The 16,994-nt window shown below is 44.5% G+C and overlaps 1 protein-coding gene across 2 annotated transcripts in view; it reads right to left on the reverse strand.

Moving 5' to 3' along the window:
• Positions 1 to 376: 376 nt before the first annotated feature.
• Positions 377 to 16,994, reverse strand: part of LPCAT4 (lysophosphatidylcholine acyltransferase 4) — a 56,365-nt gene continuing 39,747 nt past the window's right edge. Inside the window, exons 2-14 of one of the 2 annotated variants that reach the window (XM_060780126.2) lie at positions 14,161 to 14,303; positions 13,832 to 14,052; positions 10,543 to 10,655; positions 10,380 to 10,440; positions 9,252 to 9,310; positions 8,545 to 8,579; positions 8,380 to 8,434; positions 7,239 to 7,321; positions 5,624 to 5,749; positions 5,100 to 5,241; positions 3,900 to 3,998; positions 2,628 to 2,787; positions 377 to 1,006 (exon numbers count right to left, since the gene is read on the reverse strand). In XM_060780126.2, coding sequence (XP_060636109.2) covers positions 849 to 1,006; positions 2,628 to 2,787; positions 3,900 to 3,998; positions 5,100 to 5,241; positions 5,624 to 5,749; positions 7,239 to 7,321; positions 8,380 to 8,434; positions 8,545 to 8,579; positions 9,252 to 9,310; positions 10,380 to 10,440; positions 10,543 to 10,655; positions 13,832 to 14,052; positions 14,161 to 14,303 — 1,455 coding nt within the window. In that variant the 3' untranslated portion in view covers positions 377 to 848. The remainder of the gene's footprint in view (positions 1,007 to 2,627; positions 2,788 to 3,899; positions 3,999 to 5,099; positions 5,242 to 5,623; positions 5,750 to 7,238; positions 7,322 to 8,379; positions 8,435 to 8,544; positions 8,580 to 9,251; positions 9,311 to 10,379; positions 10,441 to 10,542; positions 10,656 to 13,831; positions 14,053 to 14,160; positions 14,304 to 16,994) is intronic. The other variant, XM_060780127.2, reaches the window with a different exon arrangement.

Here is a 16,994-nt window from a genome sequence, read left to right on the forward strand (position 1 = left end):
TATTTGTGCAAAATTTGGCCCAGTGAATAAAAATATATCCTGTGTGTCAGATATTTACATTACGATTCATAACAGTAGCAAAATGACAGTTATGAAGTAGCAATGAAAATAATGCTATAAAATAATGTTATGGTTGAGGGTCACCTCAACATGAGGAACTGTATTAAGGGGTTGCGGCATTAGGAAGGTTGAGAACCACTGCTCTAATGACCGAATTCATAAATACAGCTCTCTTGTACAAGATGTATGCACCAAACATATTGGAAATAAGCCTTGGTATCTGAGACATGTGTTTCGTCTTGTGGTTGCCCCAACTTGAGCTGTCAAGTTCCTTCAAAATGCAAAATGAAACAAAAACCACACCAGGAACCACCTCTCTTTTAAAACTTCATACATATGTCTTTTTTTTTTATAATTATAGAGATATAGATATTTATTTAATATATAAAATAGCACTTTTTATATATACTTTACAAAACAGAAAAACAAAACAAAAAGCCACATTGATCTCGTTCTTCCGTCTTTCGTCCCCTAACAAAAATGAAAAAAATAAAAACACAACATAAAATAAGTGATATAATTAAACCATAACAAAAATAAAAACTTTCCAAAGGAAACAGAGAGAAGCCCCAATCCCCTAACAAACTTGCGGCGGTGATTCCCCAGTTACGGTTGCCCTGAGATGGGGGGGTATCTCTGCCCCCCTCTGCCTAACCACCACGGCAGCTGGGAGCAAACAAGCAAGCGGGAGGGGCCGGGTCTTGCGTGGCCAAGAGCGTGGCATGGCTCTTCTTTGTGTGTGTGTGTTCTTGTGTGTTTATACACATGGCTAAAGAGTTTGGAGAGTTTCAGTCGGCTTTGTTCTTGAGGGGGGCAGCAGGAGAGCCATTAGCACAGGTGGGCGGAAGGCCAGGCTTGGGCAGCGTGCAGGCCGCAGGGGGGCGCAGGTACGTGCTGAACAGGCGGGCATACTCCGGGTGGCGGAGGGAGAAATCCTGGAACTTGTCTGGAGAAATAAAAAGAAAAGACAGACATGAAATGGGGGGCTGAGGATATCAAGAAACAGTGCGTGGAGCCTCAGCACTGCAGCACACAGCAGTCTCTGCATCAAAAGCAACTATTTGCACAAGGAAACGGGTGCCCTCTTGCCTCAATTTTTTTACCATGGGCAAACCATTAAAATAATTATCAGGGAATCCCTCCACGCTTTGGTTACATCCCGTTTAGACTACTGCAACGCTCTCTACGTGGGGTTGCCTCTGAAGACTGCCCGGAAGCTGCAGCTAGTCCAACGCTCGGCAGCCAGACTACTAACGGGTGCTGGGTACAGGGAGCACACCACTCCGCTGTTATGCCAGCTCCACTGGCTGCCAATTAGCTTCCGAGCACAATTCAAAGTGCTGGTGTTAACCTATATAGCCCTAAACGACTCCGGCCCTGTTTACCTCTCCGAACGTATTCTCCCCTATGAACCATCAAGATTATTAAGATTGTCTGGAGAGGCCCTGCTCTCGGTCCCACCGGCCTCGCAAGCGCGTCTGGTGGGGACGAGGGACAGGGCCTTCTCGGTGGTGGCCCCTCGACTCTGGAACTCTCTCCCACTGGAAATCAGAACCGCCCCTTCTATCCTGACATTTAGGAAACAGGTGAAGACGTGGTTATGGAGACAGGCATTCGACGAATGAGCCAATACCCTGAGATATGGATGGAGGATGATGAACAACAATTTTAGTGTGACGACTGACCATTGTAGTTATTGTATGCAATTGCTGTTTTAATGTTTTACTGTAATATGAACTATGATGTTTTATTGACTGTATGTGATATTATGGTTGGAAACCGATCTGAGTCCCTCAAGAGAGGTGAGAAGGTTGGTATACAAAACTTTTAAATAAATAAATAAATAAATATTATACGAGGGGCGTTCATCACAGACTTTCCCTGACCCACTTCTATTTATCACAGGGTGCTGAAACTGCACATGTGTAATGATAAATGTCTCTATAGGTTACGTGCCAATTTACAACTCAGAACTGATAACTGTCTTGATTTTACAGATGCTGAAGTGGTGTGAGGTTTGGTAATGGACCCAGTGGAATACAAAGCATTCATCAAGTTCCTTTACAAATGTCAGTGTGCTGGAAGAAGCAAAGACCACCAGCACTGAAGCGATGGTCCTCCACCGTCAACTCCGCTGGACCGCCCATGTTGTCTGAATGCCCAATCACTGTCTCCCAAAGCAGTTACTCTATTTCAAACTCAAGAGCAGGAAACGGGATATGGGTAGACAGAAAAAGAGATTTCAAGATAGGCTTAAAGCCAACCTCAAAAATTGTGGCATAGAACTGGGAAGCCCTGGCTCTTGAGCACTCTAACTGGAGGTCAGCTGTGACCAGAAGTACTGCAGAATTTGAAGAGGCACGAATGGAGGGCGAGAGGAAGGCACGTATCAAGAGGAAGGCACGTCAAGCCAACCCTGACCGGAACCACCTTCCGTGAATGGTATGCACTCTACATCAAATCCTATGGTTTTATGATATTTCTGCCTAATAAAGATAGTGTTAATGATATATACTAGTATAGCTGCCATGATCCCCATAGACTACCTTTCCCACCCCAATTCTTACCAAGAGTCAGTTCTTTCTGGCTGCTCTCCTCAGTGCTCAGCCGGCTATAGAGTTCAGCCCCATCCGTAGCCGGTGTGCCGAAAAAAAGCCTCAAAATGGTGCAGAAACCGTCCTGGCACAGCCTGTGGTCCCCTGTCCCAGCATTCATCTCTGAAAATAACTGGAGGGAAGTATATGCATGAGGAATGCAAAATCCAAACCCAAAGGCTAGAGAACTACAAAATATACACCTTTGCACTGTCACAGTTCAACCTGCTTCAAACCTCTGGCTCTTTTCCCATGCATCCCCGAATCCACCAATATGCCAACCACCATTTGCTTTCCATAGCTCTTCTTATCCTATTTCAGCTTAGTCTCTTTTGCAGCTCATCACCCCTTCCTGATTTTCTCCTATCCTCACAATTACTCACTTAATGCTAACACATCTTCTTGTTGTTGTTGTCTTTTTTTTTTTTACTAGCTTGGGGACCTGGCGATGCCCGGGTGATTTGAAAGCAGCATTTGTTGGCTGGGTTTAGTGCTCTCTGGGTAAAAATGAACTCTAACTCCCATATGCCAAGGACAATCACCCCGCCAAACCTAGTCAGTATTCACAGATGGCCATGTTGGGTCTGTGTGTCAAATTTGGTCCAGATCTGATGTTGGCTGGATTCAGTGGATAAGAGTGAACTACAACTCCCATATGCCAAGGACAATCACCCCCAAACCCTGCCAGTATTCAGTTGGCCATGTTGGATCTGTGTGCCAAGTTTGGCCCAGATCCGACATCACTGGGTTCAGTGCTCTCTGGGTAAGTGTGAACTATAATTCCCAAAATCAACGTCTATTCCCACAAATCCCTGCAGTATGTTCCATTCATCATGGGGGTTCTGTGTGCCAAATTAGTTCCAGATCCATCATTAGTGGGGTTCAGAGTGCTCTTAGACTACAGGTGAACTTAAGATGTTTACTCCAATGTCGGCCTGATTGTCTTACCCAGTGGTTCTCAGCCTGTGTATCCCCAGGTGTTTTGGCCTACAACTCCCAGCAATCCCAACCAGTTTACCAGCTCACCTCTGAGGATGCTTGCCATAGATGCAGGCGAAACGTCAGGAGAAATGCCTCTAGAACATGGCCATATAGCCCGAAAAAACCCACAAGAACTGAGTGATTCCAGCCATGAAAGCCTTCGACAATACAGTTTATCAGCTGTTAGGATTTCTGGGAGCTGGTCTAGCCTGATATTATGGAGGTCTGCTTTCCTTGCCCAGCCAAAACAAAGCCAGTCCTTACCTCAAATGCATGACGTGTCAATGTGTGTGGGTCATGCTCTCCCTCGAGAACCTCCAGTGCGAGGGCCACTTCCCGAGAATCCATGTTACCGTCAGAATCCTAGAAATAAAGGCAACAAGGATAAGTAATAACACCAGTATCTTATGAGTGATTCCAGTTATTCAATAATCAGGCATACTGGTGTCACAGTAAGGAGTCCAGCGTATTTGGCCATGTAGAGACTTAGGACAAATAGAACCTAGTCAGAGTGATTGTAGTAATATTCCCTATTCCAGCCATATGGACATCCCCTATTCAAGAGTAACTCTATTCATTCTCCAAATCTTCCATATTTTCTTGGGGAGTGAGCACCTTGATTGTGTTAGATTCCTTTTGAACTTGGAACCCAAACAAGATCAGGCCCATAAATACTTGGATGAGGATTGCCAATGAATTCCTCTATTTCAGAGGAAAGCAATGACAAAGCACCTCATTTCCGGTATTGCGCCACCTCATAGCCGGTATTGCACCACCTGACATCCGCCGGGAAGTAGAAGACAATAGTGAAAGGACCAAGGCAGTGACATCTCCAGCTCATCCCTTTGTTTGGGTATCAGCCAGCACGTCAACAACTTAAATCAAGAAATAGTTTTCTAAGCTCTGCAGAGACACCCGCTGGAACACCTCAGCAAGTGAGAGTCCAAAAGTGGCAGGCTCAAACCCAGAGCCTCAATCAATGGCTAATACCCAATGAGAGACTCCGCCCTGGCCACACAGAAAACTGGGCGACTTGGAAGGCACTGAACAGGCTGCGCTCTGGCACCATGAGATGCAGAGCCAACCTTCAGAAATGGGGCTACAAAGTGGAATCCATAACATGCAAGTGTGGAGAAGAGCAAACTACAGACCACCTGCTGCAATACAACCTGAGCCCTGCTACATGCACAATGGAGGACCTTCTTGCAGCAACACCAGAAGCACTCCAAGGGGCCAGATACTGGTCAAAGGACATTTAATCAACTACCAAGCTTGCAAACTCTGTGTCTTTTGTATGTTTGCTCGTTTGTTCTGTCAAAAATGTAATACAACTGTTCGGTTGCCTGACATGATAAATAAATAAAACCTCATTTTCTCTATGAAATTCATGGCATCACTATAAATTGACAAGTGACTTGAAGCAACATGCACATGGTTCACACATTCCCTTCTACTTCGTTTTACCTGTTGGAAATAGGTACTGAGTCCTTCCACAGCCTCGGGGCACGTCAGACCCAAACATTGAGCCAACTCTGCTGGCTTGAGCTTTCCTAATGTGCCATCAGGAAGTGGGTCAAGCTGACCTTTGGCTCCTCCTGTTAGGAATCTGCAAAGAGAGGTGAAAAGGAGTAAGAGTTTCACATAACTCTTTGGAAATAATCATGCCTTTTTGCCACATGTTTTTTGCCTTCTTATAGCTTGCCTCTTTTGATTCATATGTCATGGTCTTGGTGGAGTCACACCTTTCACACCCACGCTTCCAAAAGCCTTATTTTCATCATGTTTCAGGTTACTTTAGGCTTAGAAAAGCATTTTTAAACAGCAGAAGCCACTTCTTGTTTCAAAGGTAGGTGTGCCAAGGCTTCAACTGGTCCCGGGGACTAAAAACACAAATGCCCTCTCATGCCATCAGAGGGCACTTGGGCAGTATTTTGAAGCAAAAACCACTCTTCCCACCAGGTTTTTCTTCTATCATTAAGGTCACTCACCTAGCCTTTCGGAGGGCCTTGCCCAGTTCCCAGATCCGTGGTTCCAGTGCCACCCTCAAACGCCCTACTACAGTGACCGGAAGGTTGCCCAAAAACTCACATTCGGTGGCAGGGATCCCCAGGGCCCTGGTTGGAAAAGAAGAGACAAGAGGTCAATGAGGCAGCAAACTGAGGCTCACCTAGAGCATAAAGAGAAGATCCCAAAAATGTGTCAAAGCTCAGTGTCACTGTCCATACTACCACTTGATTTCTATTCTTCTCAGTCAAATTTGCATTGCCAGGAAGTGTGAGTAGCATTGGCTATTCATCCTCCTCATGGCTATTGTTGCATCCCCACTTGCAGTAAACAATAGATCAGCAAAAAGGAGGAGAAAGGCAGCAGCGTGAATGACCTCACAACCTCTGAAGATGCTTGCCATAGATGCAGGCAAAATGTCAGGAGAGAATGCTTCTAGAACATGGCCATATAGCCCAAAAAACCTACAACAACCCAATGATTCCAGCCATGAAAGTCTTTGACAATACAGTGAACAACTCTCTTAGAGGACACCATTGCTAGAGTACGGGCCCAACAATGTTGACCATCAATTAAACGCTTCCTTAACTTGTTGTGGTGGTTTTGGTATGGACTATCATACTTCAGAGTAGGATCACCTCTGACTTTAAACACCACACCAGTTGGGTAAAATCAGCAAGCTGTTTATTGAAGAATATATGTAGCTAAAGCAGTAAAAAAGCAAGCAACAGTAAAGGTTCTAAATCCAATTTAATCCATCAGGTACAAAGGAAAACAGGAACAAGGACTCACTAGAATCCCATGAAACTAGGCACTTGAATCCATAGGCAACATAGGGAGTAAATCCCATAAGTAAAACATGAGCTAGGCAAACCTTGTTACATGGAACTCAAAGCAAAAGAAACTTAAACTTGGCGTTATCCCAACATTGCCCCAAATGAAACAACTGTCTCCCACGAATCATTATACACCCTTCCCTGACTCCAAAGCTGCAAGGAATGCATTCTTTTTTAGTTTCAGTTTGTTATCTTTCTTCTGTTGGATCTGAGCTGACCTCCTTAATTGCTGCCCAAACTGCCTCTGTTTACTAAAACTTCTGTTTCTGTTCAAGGTCTCGCTCTCATCATTAACTCCTGCATTTGGTAAATCAACTTTATTCTCAGATTGCTGCTCAGGGAACAGTGAGGAAAGGCCTTTCCCAAGCATATGATCTTGAGAATCCTCTTGCTGCAGCTCTGGCCTTTCTTGTGAGCCCAAATCAGGCCCAGGTGACCCCTCATCCCCAAACCCAACAGACCCTGGCCCAGGAACTGGATCATCATCCCCATTCCCATCATGAACGAAATGAACATCATCCCCATTCCCATCATGAACATCAACACGAACATCAGACACAATTACGGGCTGAACAGGCTCATATACAATATGGATTGGGAATGAGGTCCAGCTCTTTTGGGTGGGATACCTAGAACCAACTGCTTAGACCTATCATTTTTCCCCATACTTTATTAATTCCCATTGGCCCATCTCTAAGTTTCCTTCTTACCCTTGTCAAAGGGCGCCACCTCCACCCTGTGAACCCCTTCTCCTTCTACTCACTTGGCCATCACTTTCTGGACGTTGTTGGCATATAGCGCTGGGTTCACAGCCTCTTCAGCACTGGGATGATAAACTGGAAGGAACTGAAATACCAGGAAGAATCAGAGTGGCTTTTTGTACAACTGACATATGCTAGCCAGCTTGTGCCATGTGTGGAGCTAAGAAGTTGCTCCAACTGCCTGAGACATATTTATATCCAAAGCAAAGAACAAGATGGCAACCATCCATTCCTTGTACAGACGCCAACTAGAATAGCAGCTAAATGGCAACAGGATTTACTCTGGCAATAGGGTTAGTTTCAGGATAAGTCTGGTTTAGAACAGTGTTTCTCAAACTGGCCCTCTTAACATTTTGCATCCCAACTACCAAGCTGGAATGTGTCCAGAGGAGAGGAACTAAAATGATCAAAGGTCTGGAGACCATGAATCCCTCTGAGGAGCAGCTTAAAGAGCTGGAGATGTTTAACCTGTAGAAGAGAGGCTGAGAGGAGGCATAATAGCCATGTTTAAACATCGGAAAGGCTGTCTTAAGGAAGAGGAAGCAGGCTTGTTTTCTGCTGCCCTGGAAACTAGGACTCAATGGAGCAATGGATTCAAATTACAGGAAAGGAGATTCCATCTGAGCATTAGGAAAATCTTCCTGACCGTAAGAGCTGTTCAGCATTGGAACTCTTTGCCTCAGAGTACATTGGAAGCTCCTTCTTTGGAGGCTTTTGGACAGAGGCTAAATGGCTATCTGTCAGGGGTAGTTTGTGCTTTTCTTGCATGGCAGGGAATTGGACTGGATGGCCATACAGTCTCTTCCAATTCTATGATTCTACGGATTCAAAAGTCCCAGCAAGCATGTCTGATGGTTGGAAATCTTGGGACTTGAAGTGCACTACTTCAGAGACTTTGGGACAACTAGTTGCCTCCAATAAAACTAAAGAATGACTGAGTTTGTCCAGGAGGTTACTGCTTCTGCATAATGAATTCAATCAATGATTGATTGATTGATTGATTGCATAATGAATTCAACCAGAGGCAGATGCTTCACTGGGAGTACTGGGAAGAAGTAGCCATAAAGAAATGAGCTGGCCGGACTGCTCAGTAGAAGAAGTTACAGTACTAAAAAAGGAAAATATTCAAAATATATGATTTACCTCCACTTCCACAGTTGTGCATGGTTGAGATGCAGTTAACCAGATGACTTTCAACCTGAAAGGCAAAACCAGGGGGTGACACTCTACCAACAGATGGAATTTCCACCCAAACAGATCAAAACACAATATTGCTAATCCCCACACTCACAACTGGCAGTAACTTACACTCCAGGTCCTCTCCATGCCCAGGTTGTTGAATCCTGCAAAGCAAAGAGAAACAGTTATATTTATAGACAGAACAGATCCCTAGTGTAAGTTGAAAGGGGTGTTGAGGAGGAAAAAGTGCAGAATGATGCAGTTGAATCTCCCCTTCCTCATTTAAAGCTGGAAACCAAGCCAAGCCAAAAAGCTAAAGCTGAGAGTGAGTGGCAAGGCAATCGGACTGAAGCACCTCTCTGCAGTGGTTCTCAACCTGGGGTCCCCAGATGTTTTTGGCCTTCAACTCCCAGAAATCCTAACAGCTGGTAAACTGGTTGGGATTTCTGGGAGCTGTAGGCCAAAAACATCTGGGGACCCCAGGTTGAAAACTACTTCTCTAGAGCCAGGACGCAACTGAGAAATTGAGGCACTCGCTCCATTAAATAGACACAGCTTGCATAAGACACGTCAAGGCTTTTTTTCTATTCTGCTTGGCCCAACAGGCAGGTCTCACAGGGTAATCCTGTGCAAGCATGAGGCAGTTTCTCAGGGCACTCTGTGATCCTGAATAGAACAGAAGGTAGCCAAAAACAGCAACCACATAGTCCGTCTTGGTAAATAAAACAACATTGAGCCCTTGCCATTATGGGCATCCGAACAAGCCAAAGAAGCTGAATCCAAACGGTCAAAATGAATCTGTGCACAAGCCTAATGAGCCATTTGTTTTGACTTACCAGAGAGTTGGGGTACCGAATAAGAATGGGCTGGATGGGGACACCAGATATGAAGGCACCTGAGGATACAAAATACATGCCCTTCAAGGTTTGTTCAAGCATTCCATGGATGCTGAAAATGAATCAAGTCTGTTCACACTCCTACAAGGAAGAACCTATCGTAGTACAGCTTTCCAGACTTTCCAGTACTTTTTGTTTTGATACTGCCACCTTCATACTCATAGGTTTAAATCCAAACTCTTTCTTGCAATATAATAATAATAACAACAACAACTTTATTTTTATATCCTGCCAACCATCTCCCCAAGGGGACTCAGGGAGGCTTACAAGGTACAAGCCCAAAAATTACAAATAGAACACAACCAATTAAAAAACATCAGAAAAAATATAAAAAACAATCACAATTGTAAACAACATCAAAACAATATGGCTGACAAAAAGAACATAGCTGAGGTTCAGGTTCCATGAGTGCAATACATCCTGAAGGGAGTACAAGGAAAGTACAACAATCAAGTAGACAGGGCTTGGAATAGTGTCATCAAAAGTGTTAAGGTGGACGATAAGAGGGCTGACGTAAAGTGCTGAACTTAAAGTACGGACAGGGAAATTACTGGTGGACTGCTTAATCAAAAACATCCAGGTTTTTAGTTGTCTTCGGAAAGAGGACAAAGTGGGAGCCTGTCTTATCTCCCTAGGGAGGGTGTTTCAGAGCCAGGGGGCCACCACTGAGAAGGCCTTCTCCCTCATCCCCACCAACCGTGTTTGAGACAGTGGAAGGAGAGAGAGCAGTGCCTCCCTGGATGATCTCAAGGTATACATTGGTTCATAGGGGAAGATGTGATCGCGGAGATAAACAGGTCCCAAACCGTTTATAGATAATAACCTGCACCTTGCATTGGGACCGGAAACTTATTGGAAGCCAGCGGAGTTGTTTAAACAGGGGGGTTAAATGGGGGTATCTCAGGTTTCCTTCACTTCCCCTTCTGCTTCCCTGTATAGGTAATGTTGAGACTCAGGCGATGTTTCAGAAATTGCTTTTCACCTATTTCCACTGATCCATTTAAAATAATTATTCAGGAGTTATAGTCAAATTCTTAAAAGTGTCTTAAAGACTTGCTGGTCTCTTACCTGGTTTAAACTTCAATAAGGCTTTTTTGTTTGAGCAGGTCCCCTCTGGGAAAAACAGAACCTAGAAAACGAGAGAAGGAAGTCAGAGGGAAATGGTGGACTCACAAAGGGAAACTGCCAACCAGAGTTAACATCATGGTTGATGGGCTCCGACCGTTCTCACCTGCGGCCATTTTCCTTGGGAAGTGGCTCGTTTCTTCACTTCTTCCACCACCTTCTTGCGAGAGGCTGGATCATGGCGGGAGACCAGGATGGCTTGGTTGAACCTCAGCAGGGCTGGAGGAGATGGAGGAGAAAGGGAGGTGGGAAGAATTCAATGGGTTGGTTGAGTTTGTCTGTTTTTCTTGTTTTTTTCGTTGTCACCAGGGCCTGTCTGAGAAACTGTGCCTTAAATGTGAGAGACAGTATAGGCAGTCCCTATGTTACAAACATCCGACTTACAAACAACTAAGAAGTTAAGAACGGGGTGAGACAACAGGAAGGGAGAGAAATCTGTCCATGGGATGGGAAATTTACTCCTGAAAAAGTTATCATGAGGAAAAGGTGTGGCGGAATGAAAATCGTGTATCGTTCACGTCTTTACCAATCCACACACCGTCTTGTCAGAGAAAAGATATGTCACGCAGATGATCAGTAAAGAATAAGGTGTTTACTCTTTGTTATGCAGAGCAAAATATATACAGTCATGTGAACAGTTGCATTGACTCACACAATGTCCTTTGAGAGAGATTCAAATGGTCCTTAGGTGTCCATGTGAAGGATCTTCTTCCAGCAGCTCAGAAGCAAAAAATACTAACTGTCTTGGTAAGCTCCTGCACAGAAAACCTAAACATGTAACTGTTGCCAAAATTCCCAGGCTCAGCTAGCTTCTCGGGCATAGCCCAACCAATCACCTCTGTGCTTTGCATTTTTCAGTTAATAGGTTCACCAACTGATTTTTACATGCTCCAACAAAAGGTGTCTCAATGGAAGCTATACCACCAATCCTTCCTTCCACAAGCCAAATTTTTAAAAATCCAATTATCATAGATGAGGTGAAATCTTCTGAAGAGGGGCACAGGCAGCCAAACAAACACCACAGGGGTATTAACCCTTTCCAATGTTAGTCAAAGCTTCCATCTATATATATATATATATATATATATATATATCCACAATTAAAAATGTTTTGGCTGACATACAAATTCAACTTAAGAACAAACCTACAGAACATATCTTGTTTGTAATTTGGCAACTGCCTGTATTCATTTCACCCACTGGAAAACTGCCGTTCTGAATGAGCGCCCCACAGGAACATTAAGAAAGTCCACCTGGATCAGACCACAAGCCAATCTTGTCTTACATCCCCAACCTCTATGTTAAGTCAACCAGATGACTACAAGTAGAACCTGGAAAAGTTCTTTTTCAACTACAAATCTCAAATCTACAAAAGCAGGAATGGTGGTTGGGGGAGTCTGGGAATCATAGTCCCTCCTACACTGTTTCCAAACACATTTTGGATGTGAAAGGCAACAACTCTCTCCCATGATTGCTGGTTAACTTCCTGAGAGGATCCGGTATCCAAAGAAGTGAGCTGTTTTCGTTTCCCATACACTTCCCCCCTGAAGTGATCAATTTTGTGGAAAGTCTAATAATCAAAATGTGATCATAACCATAGGCTGTTTCCTCCCTTCTCCACCAAAACCTTGGAGAAATTTCTCACTTTGGGAATGAGGTCAGTAAATACATAAAGCTGCTTAGAGCATTTATTCACATATCTGCCACATTTAAATCATGGCTGTGTGCCCTCTTAATCTGAGGGAAATAAATAGGTACGTTGAATGATTTTTCACCAAGGAAACCTGATTTCCCATAGACACACTGAAGAGACTGTTAAGACACACTTGAACAGACTTTCTTAATTGGTATAGTTATTTTTTTGGTATAGTGAATTTATTCTATGCATTCAAGGTAAGGGGATGTAAATGACAAAGAAAACAGATGAAATCAGCCTCTCCCACTCTATTTGACCCCTAGGATTCCTATCTGCTGCTCACTATCAGTTTTTATAGTCAAGTATGGCCCATTTTCGTCCACCATTCTTCACCATAACAATGCTTGGAAATGTAGGTTTTGTTTTATTTTGGACATGAAGCTGGTTCTGTCCACACGCAACCAATTAATGCAAGGCAAGCTGATTTAGAGCTGTCTTGATGCAGTCCAGAGTGTTCCTGGGATCTTTTGGGTGATTAGGGCTGGGCTTTAGCCCTATGCACCCAAAAGCTGCAGTAAATCTTGCCAATCTGAAGGTTGTGAGTCCGAAGCCAGGGTCAGGGTGAGCTCCTGGCCTTTAGCCCAGCTCCTGCCAACCTAACAGATTGAAAACAGCAATTGTGAGTAGATAAATAGGTACTGCTTTAAAAGTGGGGAGGTATTTAGAAACCCATAAGGAAATCATAGAATCATAGAATCAAAGAGTTGGAAGAGACCTCATGGGCCATCCAGTCCAACCCCCTGCCAAGAAGCAGGAATATTGCATCCAAATCATCCCCGACAGATGGCCATCCAGCCTCTGTTAAGGCCAGAAAAGTGCTGGCAATCTGATCTAAGAGGAAAGTTTACAAACAAAAAGCTCTTTGGCAGGAAAGATGGAGCAACAGCACCCACCCCCCCATGGCCGAGCACAGCCTCCAAGATGCTGAAGATGGGAAAAGACTATATATACCTCTATCTATGTACAATTGTCTGTCTTGTCTTTGTATAATGGCATTGAATGTTTGCTGTGTATGTGTTTTGTGATCCTCTCTGAGTCCCCTTTGAGGTGAGAAGGGTGGAATATAAATACTGTAAATAAATAATAGATGGAAAGCTGGATTGCAGCTGCATTGCTGGTCACAAACAACTTCTCAGCAGAGCCTTTATGGCACCATTTATTTTCCTGGTAACATTACTGGGTGCCCTGGTACTACTGCACCAGAATGTCACCAACACACAACATCACCAGCAAGCCTCTCCTAGAGAGCTGCTTGTGATAATGGTGGGTTCATTGTGATGTGAGGACAGTGGATGGAGGTGGATCCAGCAGTCAATACTTCCAACACTCTGGCATCACTGGAAGCTCCAAATTAAATCCTACTTCTTCTCAAGCTGAATTCATAGCTGGATGTAGCACTTCTGTTGCAAATCCAGTTGTGTGGACTCCCCATGACTGCTGAGAGGTGTCAACATTATTTGACTCATTTAGACTCTAGTAATTCCTAAAGCAGGATTTGTACCTGAGGCCAAATCTGCAAAATTGTTAGTCACACTTGGAATAGCAATCTGATGCTGCGTGTCCCCATTACTATGTGCCACAAACAGTTCGTAACAAAGAAGAGGAATTCAGAGCATGTTTTGTTCTCTGATATGACTGGCCAGTAACAGAGGTACTCCATCCCTTTCCTCCCATCTTGTGCCATGCTAGATTCGCTCACCTCCAATGACTGGCACATGGAGATTCTCAGTGCGAGACACCACTTTGGGAAGATCACAGGGCAGCAAGATGATCGGGTCAAAGAAGGTCGAGTGAGGTGCTGCCACCAGGACTGGGGCCTCAAGCCGTGATGCCATCTGTCCTCGTACCCGTATCCGCATGAAACCGAGCAGGAAGAACATCAACCGGCTCAGCAAGTAGACCAAACTGTGGGAAACTGTGCTGAAAATGGGGGGGGGGGGGAGTGGAAGGGGTATTAAAACGAAGGGGTATTAGGTGAATTCAGGGAGGGCAAAGGGTTATCAGGGCAAATCCCACTACAGTACTTACTTTCTCCATCCGGAGAATGGCTCCTGCAACGTCTCCTCCGGAAGTCCCACCACTTGGAGTAGTGCAAAGGGCCAGATGAGGAAGAGGACCACAAAGGCCAAAGCGACACGGATTGGGGCCAGGATGATCCCAAGCACATAGAACTGCAAAGACACAAATCCCAAGGGGAGGAATATCATAAGAATGCAATCCAATCCAGCAACAGATTATAGCCTCATAGAATCACAGAGTTGGAAGGGGCCAATATAATCATAGAATTATACAGTTGGAAGAGACCTCATGAGCCATCCAGTCCAACCCCATTCTGCCAAGAAGTAGGACAGTCGCATTCAAAGCACGCCCAACAGATAGCCATACAGCCACTGTTTAAAAGCCTCCATAGAAAGAGCCTCCACCACACTTCAGGGTAGAGAGTTCCACTGCTGAACAGCTCTCCCAGTTAGGAAATTCTTCCTAATGTTCAGGTGGAATCTCCTTTTCTGTAGTTTGAAGCCATTACTCCATGTCCTAGTCTCCAGGGACGTTTGTCCCAATTCTATCATTGGGGGGTGGGGGGTGGGGGTCAGAATGCTCTTTGATTGTAAGTGAACTATAAATCCCAGCAACTACAACTCCCAAATGTCAAGGTCGATTTTCCCCAAACTCCACCAGTGTTCACATTTGGGCATATTGAGTATTCATACCAAGTTTGGTCCAGATCTATCATTGTTTGAGTCCACAGTGCTCTCTGGATGCAGGTGAACTACAACTCCCAAATGTCACGTTCAATGCCCACCAAACTCTTCCAGTATTTTCTGTTGGTCATGGGTGTTCTGTGTGACAAGCTGGGTTCAATTCCCTCATTGGTGGAGTTCAGAATGCTTTTTTTTATTGTAGGTGAACTATTGCAGGGAGAAGGGTTGCACTGATGGCAATGGGCAGCTGGCCAGATCACTTGGACATCTAAAGCCACCCAAGGATATAAAATGCAGGGTGTTGACTTCCTGTTCACAAAACCCATCCCTTCTCTTTGCAAGCCTCCTGCATCCAGATTGCCAGATGAAATGATTTCTAATAATATCTCATGCTCCTTGACATGCAGCCAGGATGCACAGTTGGCATCAAGTTAGGCCAATCACGTGGACTTCCGTCGGACACCCACCCACCCCGATTTACCAGGATTACTGTCCGAGCGACTGTCCGGCATCTGTCAGGGCACATCCTAGATTATCAGTGATCATGAGTCATATTGCCAGTCCTGTTTACAGATGCCCTTTTTGGATCTTGGGAATGGAGAGGGTGGAGGGGAGATCTGTCCCTGCGTTGCTGTAGTCCATTGTGAAGACATTCTCCATTTTAAGAGTGCACAACCAATGGCCCTTGGGGTGCATATTTGACTCATGGCGCAGTGAAATATGGATACCCTGAAATATGTAGATGCAGAGTTATGGCAGGATATGGAAAGAGTGAATGTAATCCTATGTTAACATATGTCCATTACGCAGTTGCTCACTCAAAATAATACCACATAGTTCGCTTGGGACTGAAATCCTGAAATGTTTTGTTATATGAACCAAAGGGTGTTCACCAATGCTTCCTCTTCATTCTGGAAAGAAGTGACGAATGGAGTGCCATGAGCAGGGATCCATCGTGGTCCTAGTCCTGTTCAATATCTTTATTAATCACTTTGATGAAGGGTTAGAAGGCATGATCATCAAGTTTGCAGATGACACCAAATTGGGAGGGATACCTAATACTCCAGGAGATGGGAGCAGAATTCAAAATGATCTTAAAAGATTAGAGAGATGATTGGCCAAAACTAACAAAATGAAGTTCACCAGGGACAAATGCAAGATACTCTGCTTAGGCAGAAAACATGAAATGCAAAGATACAGAATGGGGGACGCGTGGCTCAAGAGCAGTACGTGTGAAAAAGATCTTGGAGTCCTCGTGGACAACAAGTTAAACATGAATCAACAATGTGATGCTGCAGCTAAAAAAGCCAGTCACACTGTGTCCAATTCTGGCACTGCAATTGAAGAGAGATGGAATGTGTCCAGAGGAGGGTGACTCAAATGATCAAGGGTCTGGAGAACAAGCCCTATGAGGAGCAGATTAAAGAGCTGGGCATGTTTAGCCTGCAGAAGAGAAGGTTGAGAGGAGGAACGATGAGGGCCATGTATCAATATGTGAGGGGAAGTCACAAGGAGGAGGGAGAAAACTTGTTTTCTACTGTCCTGGAGACTAGGACACGGAACAATGGCTCCAAATTACAGAAAAGGAGATTCCACCTGAACATTAGAAAAAACTTTCTAACTGTGAGAGCCGTTCAGCAGTGGAACTCTCTGCCATGGGGTGTGGTGGAAGTTCCTTCTATGGAGGCTTTTAAACAGAGGCTATATGGCCATCTGTCGGGGATGCTCTGAATACGATTTTCCTGCTTCTTGGGCTGGACTGGATGACCCACAAGGTCTCTTTCAACTCTATGATTCTATGCTTTCAAGTCATTTCTGATTTAAGGGGACCCTGAGGATAATTCATTACAGTGTTTTCTTGGCGAACTTTGTCTAGAGGTGGTTTGCCTTTGAAACACTCTGAAGCTGAGAAAGTGTGACTTCCCCAAACTCATCCAGTAGGTTTCATGGATGAACAAGTATCCAAAGTCTGATCTCTAGAGTTGTGATCCAGTACTTTTTTTTGTCATGTCAGGAGTGACTTGAGAAACTGCAAGTCACTTCTGGTGTGAGAGAATTGGCTGTCTGCAAGGATGTTGCCCAGGGGACGCCTGGATGTCCAGTGCTTAAACCACTACATCAAGCATGGGCAAACTTCGGCCCTCCAGGTGTTTTGGACTC

Source organism: Anolis sagrei, chromosome 6 (genome assembly GCF_037176765.1).
Source record: "Anolis sagrei isolate rAnoSag1 chromosome 6, rAnoSag1.mat, whole genome shotgun sequence".
NCBI classification, from domain to species: Eukaryota; Metazoa; Chordata; class Lepidosauria; order Squamata; family Dactyloidae; genus Anolis; species Anolis sagrei.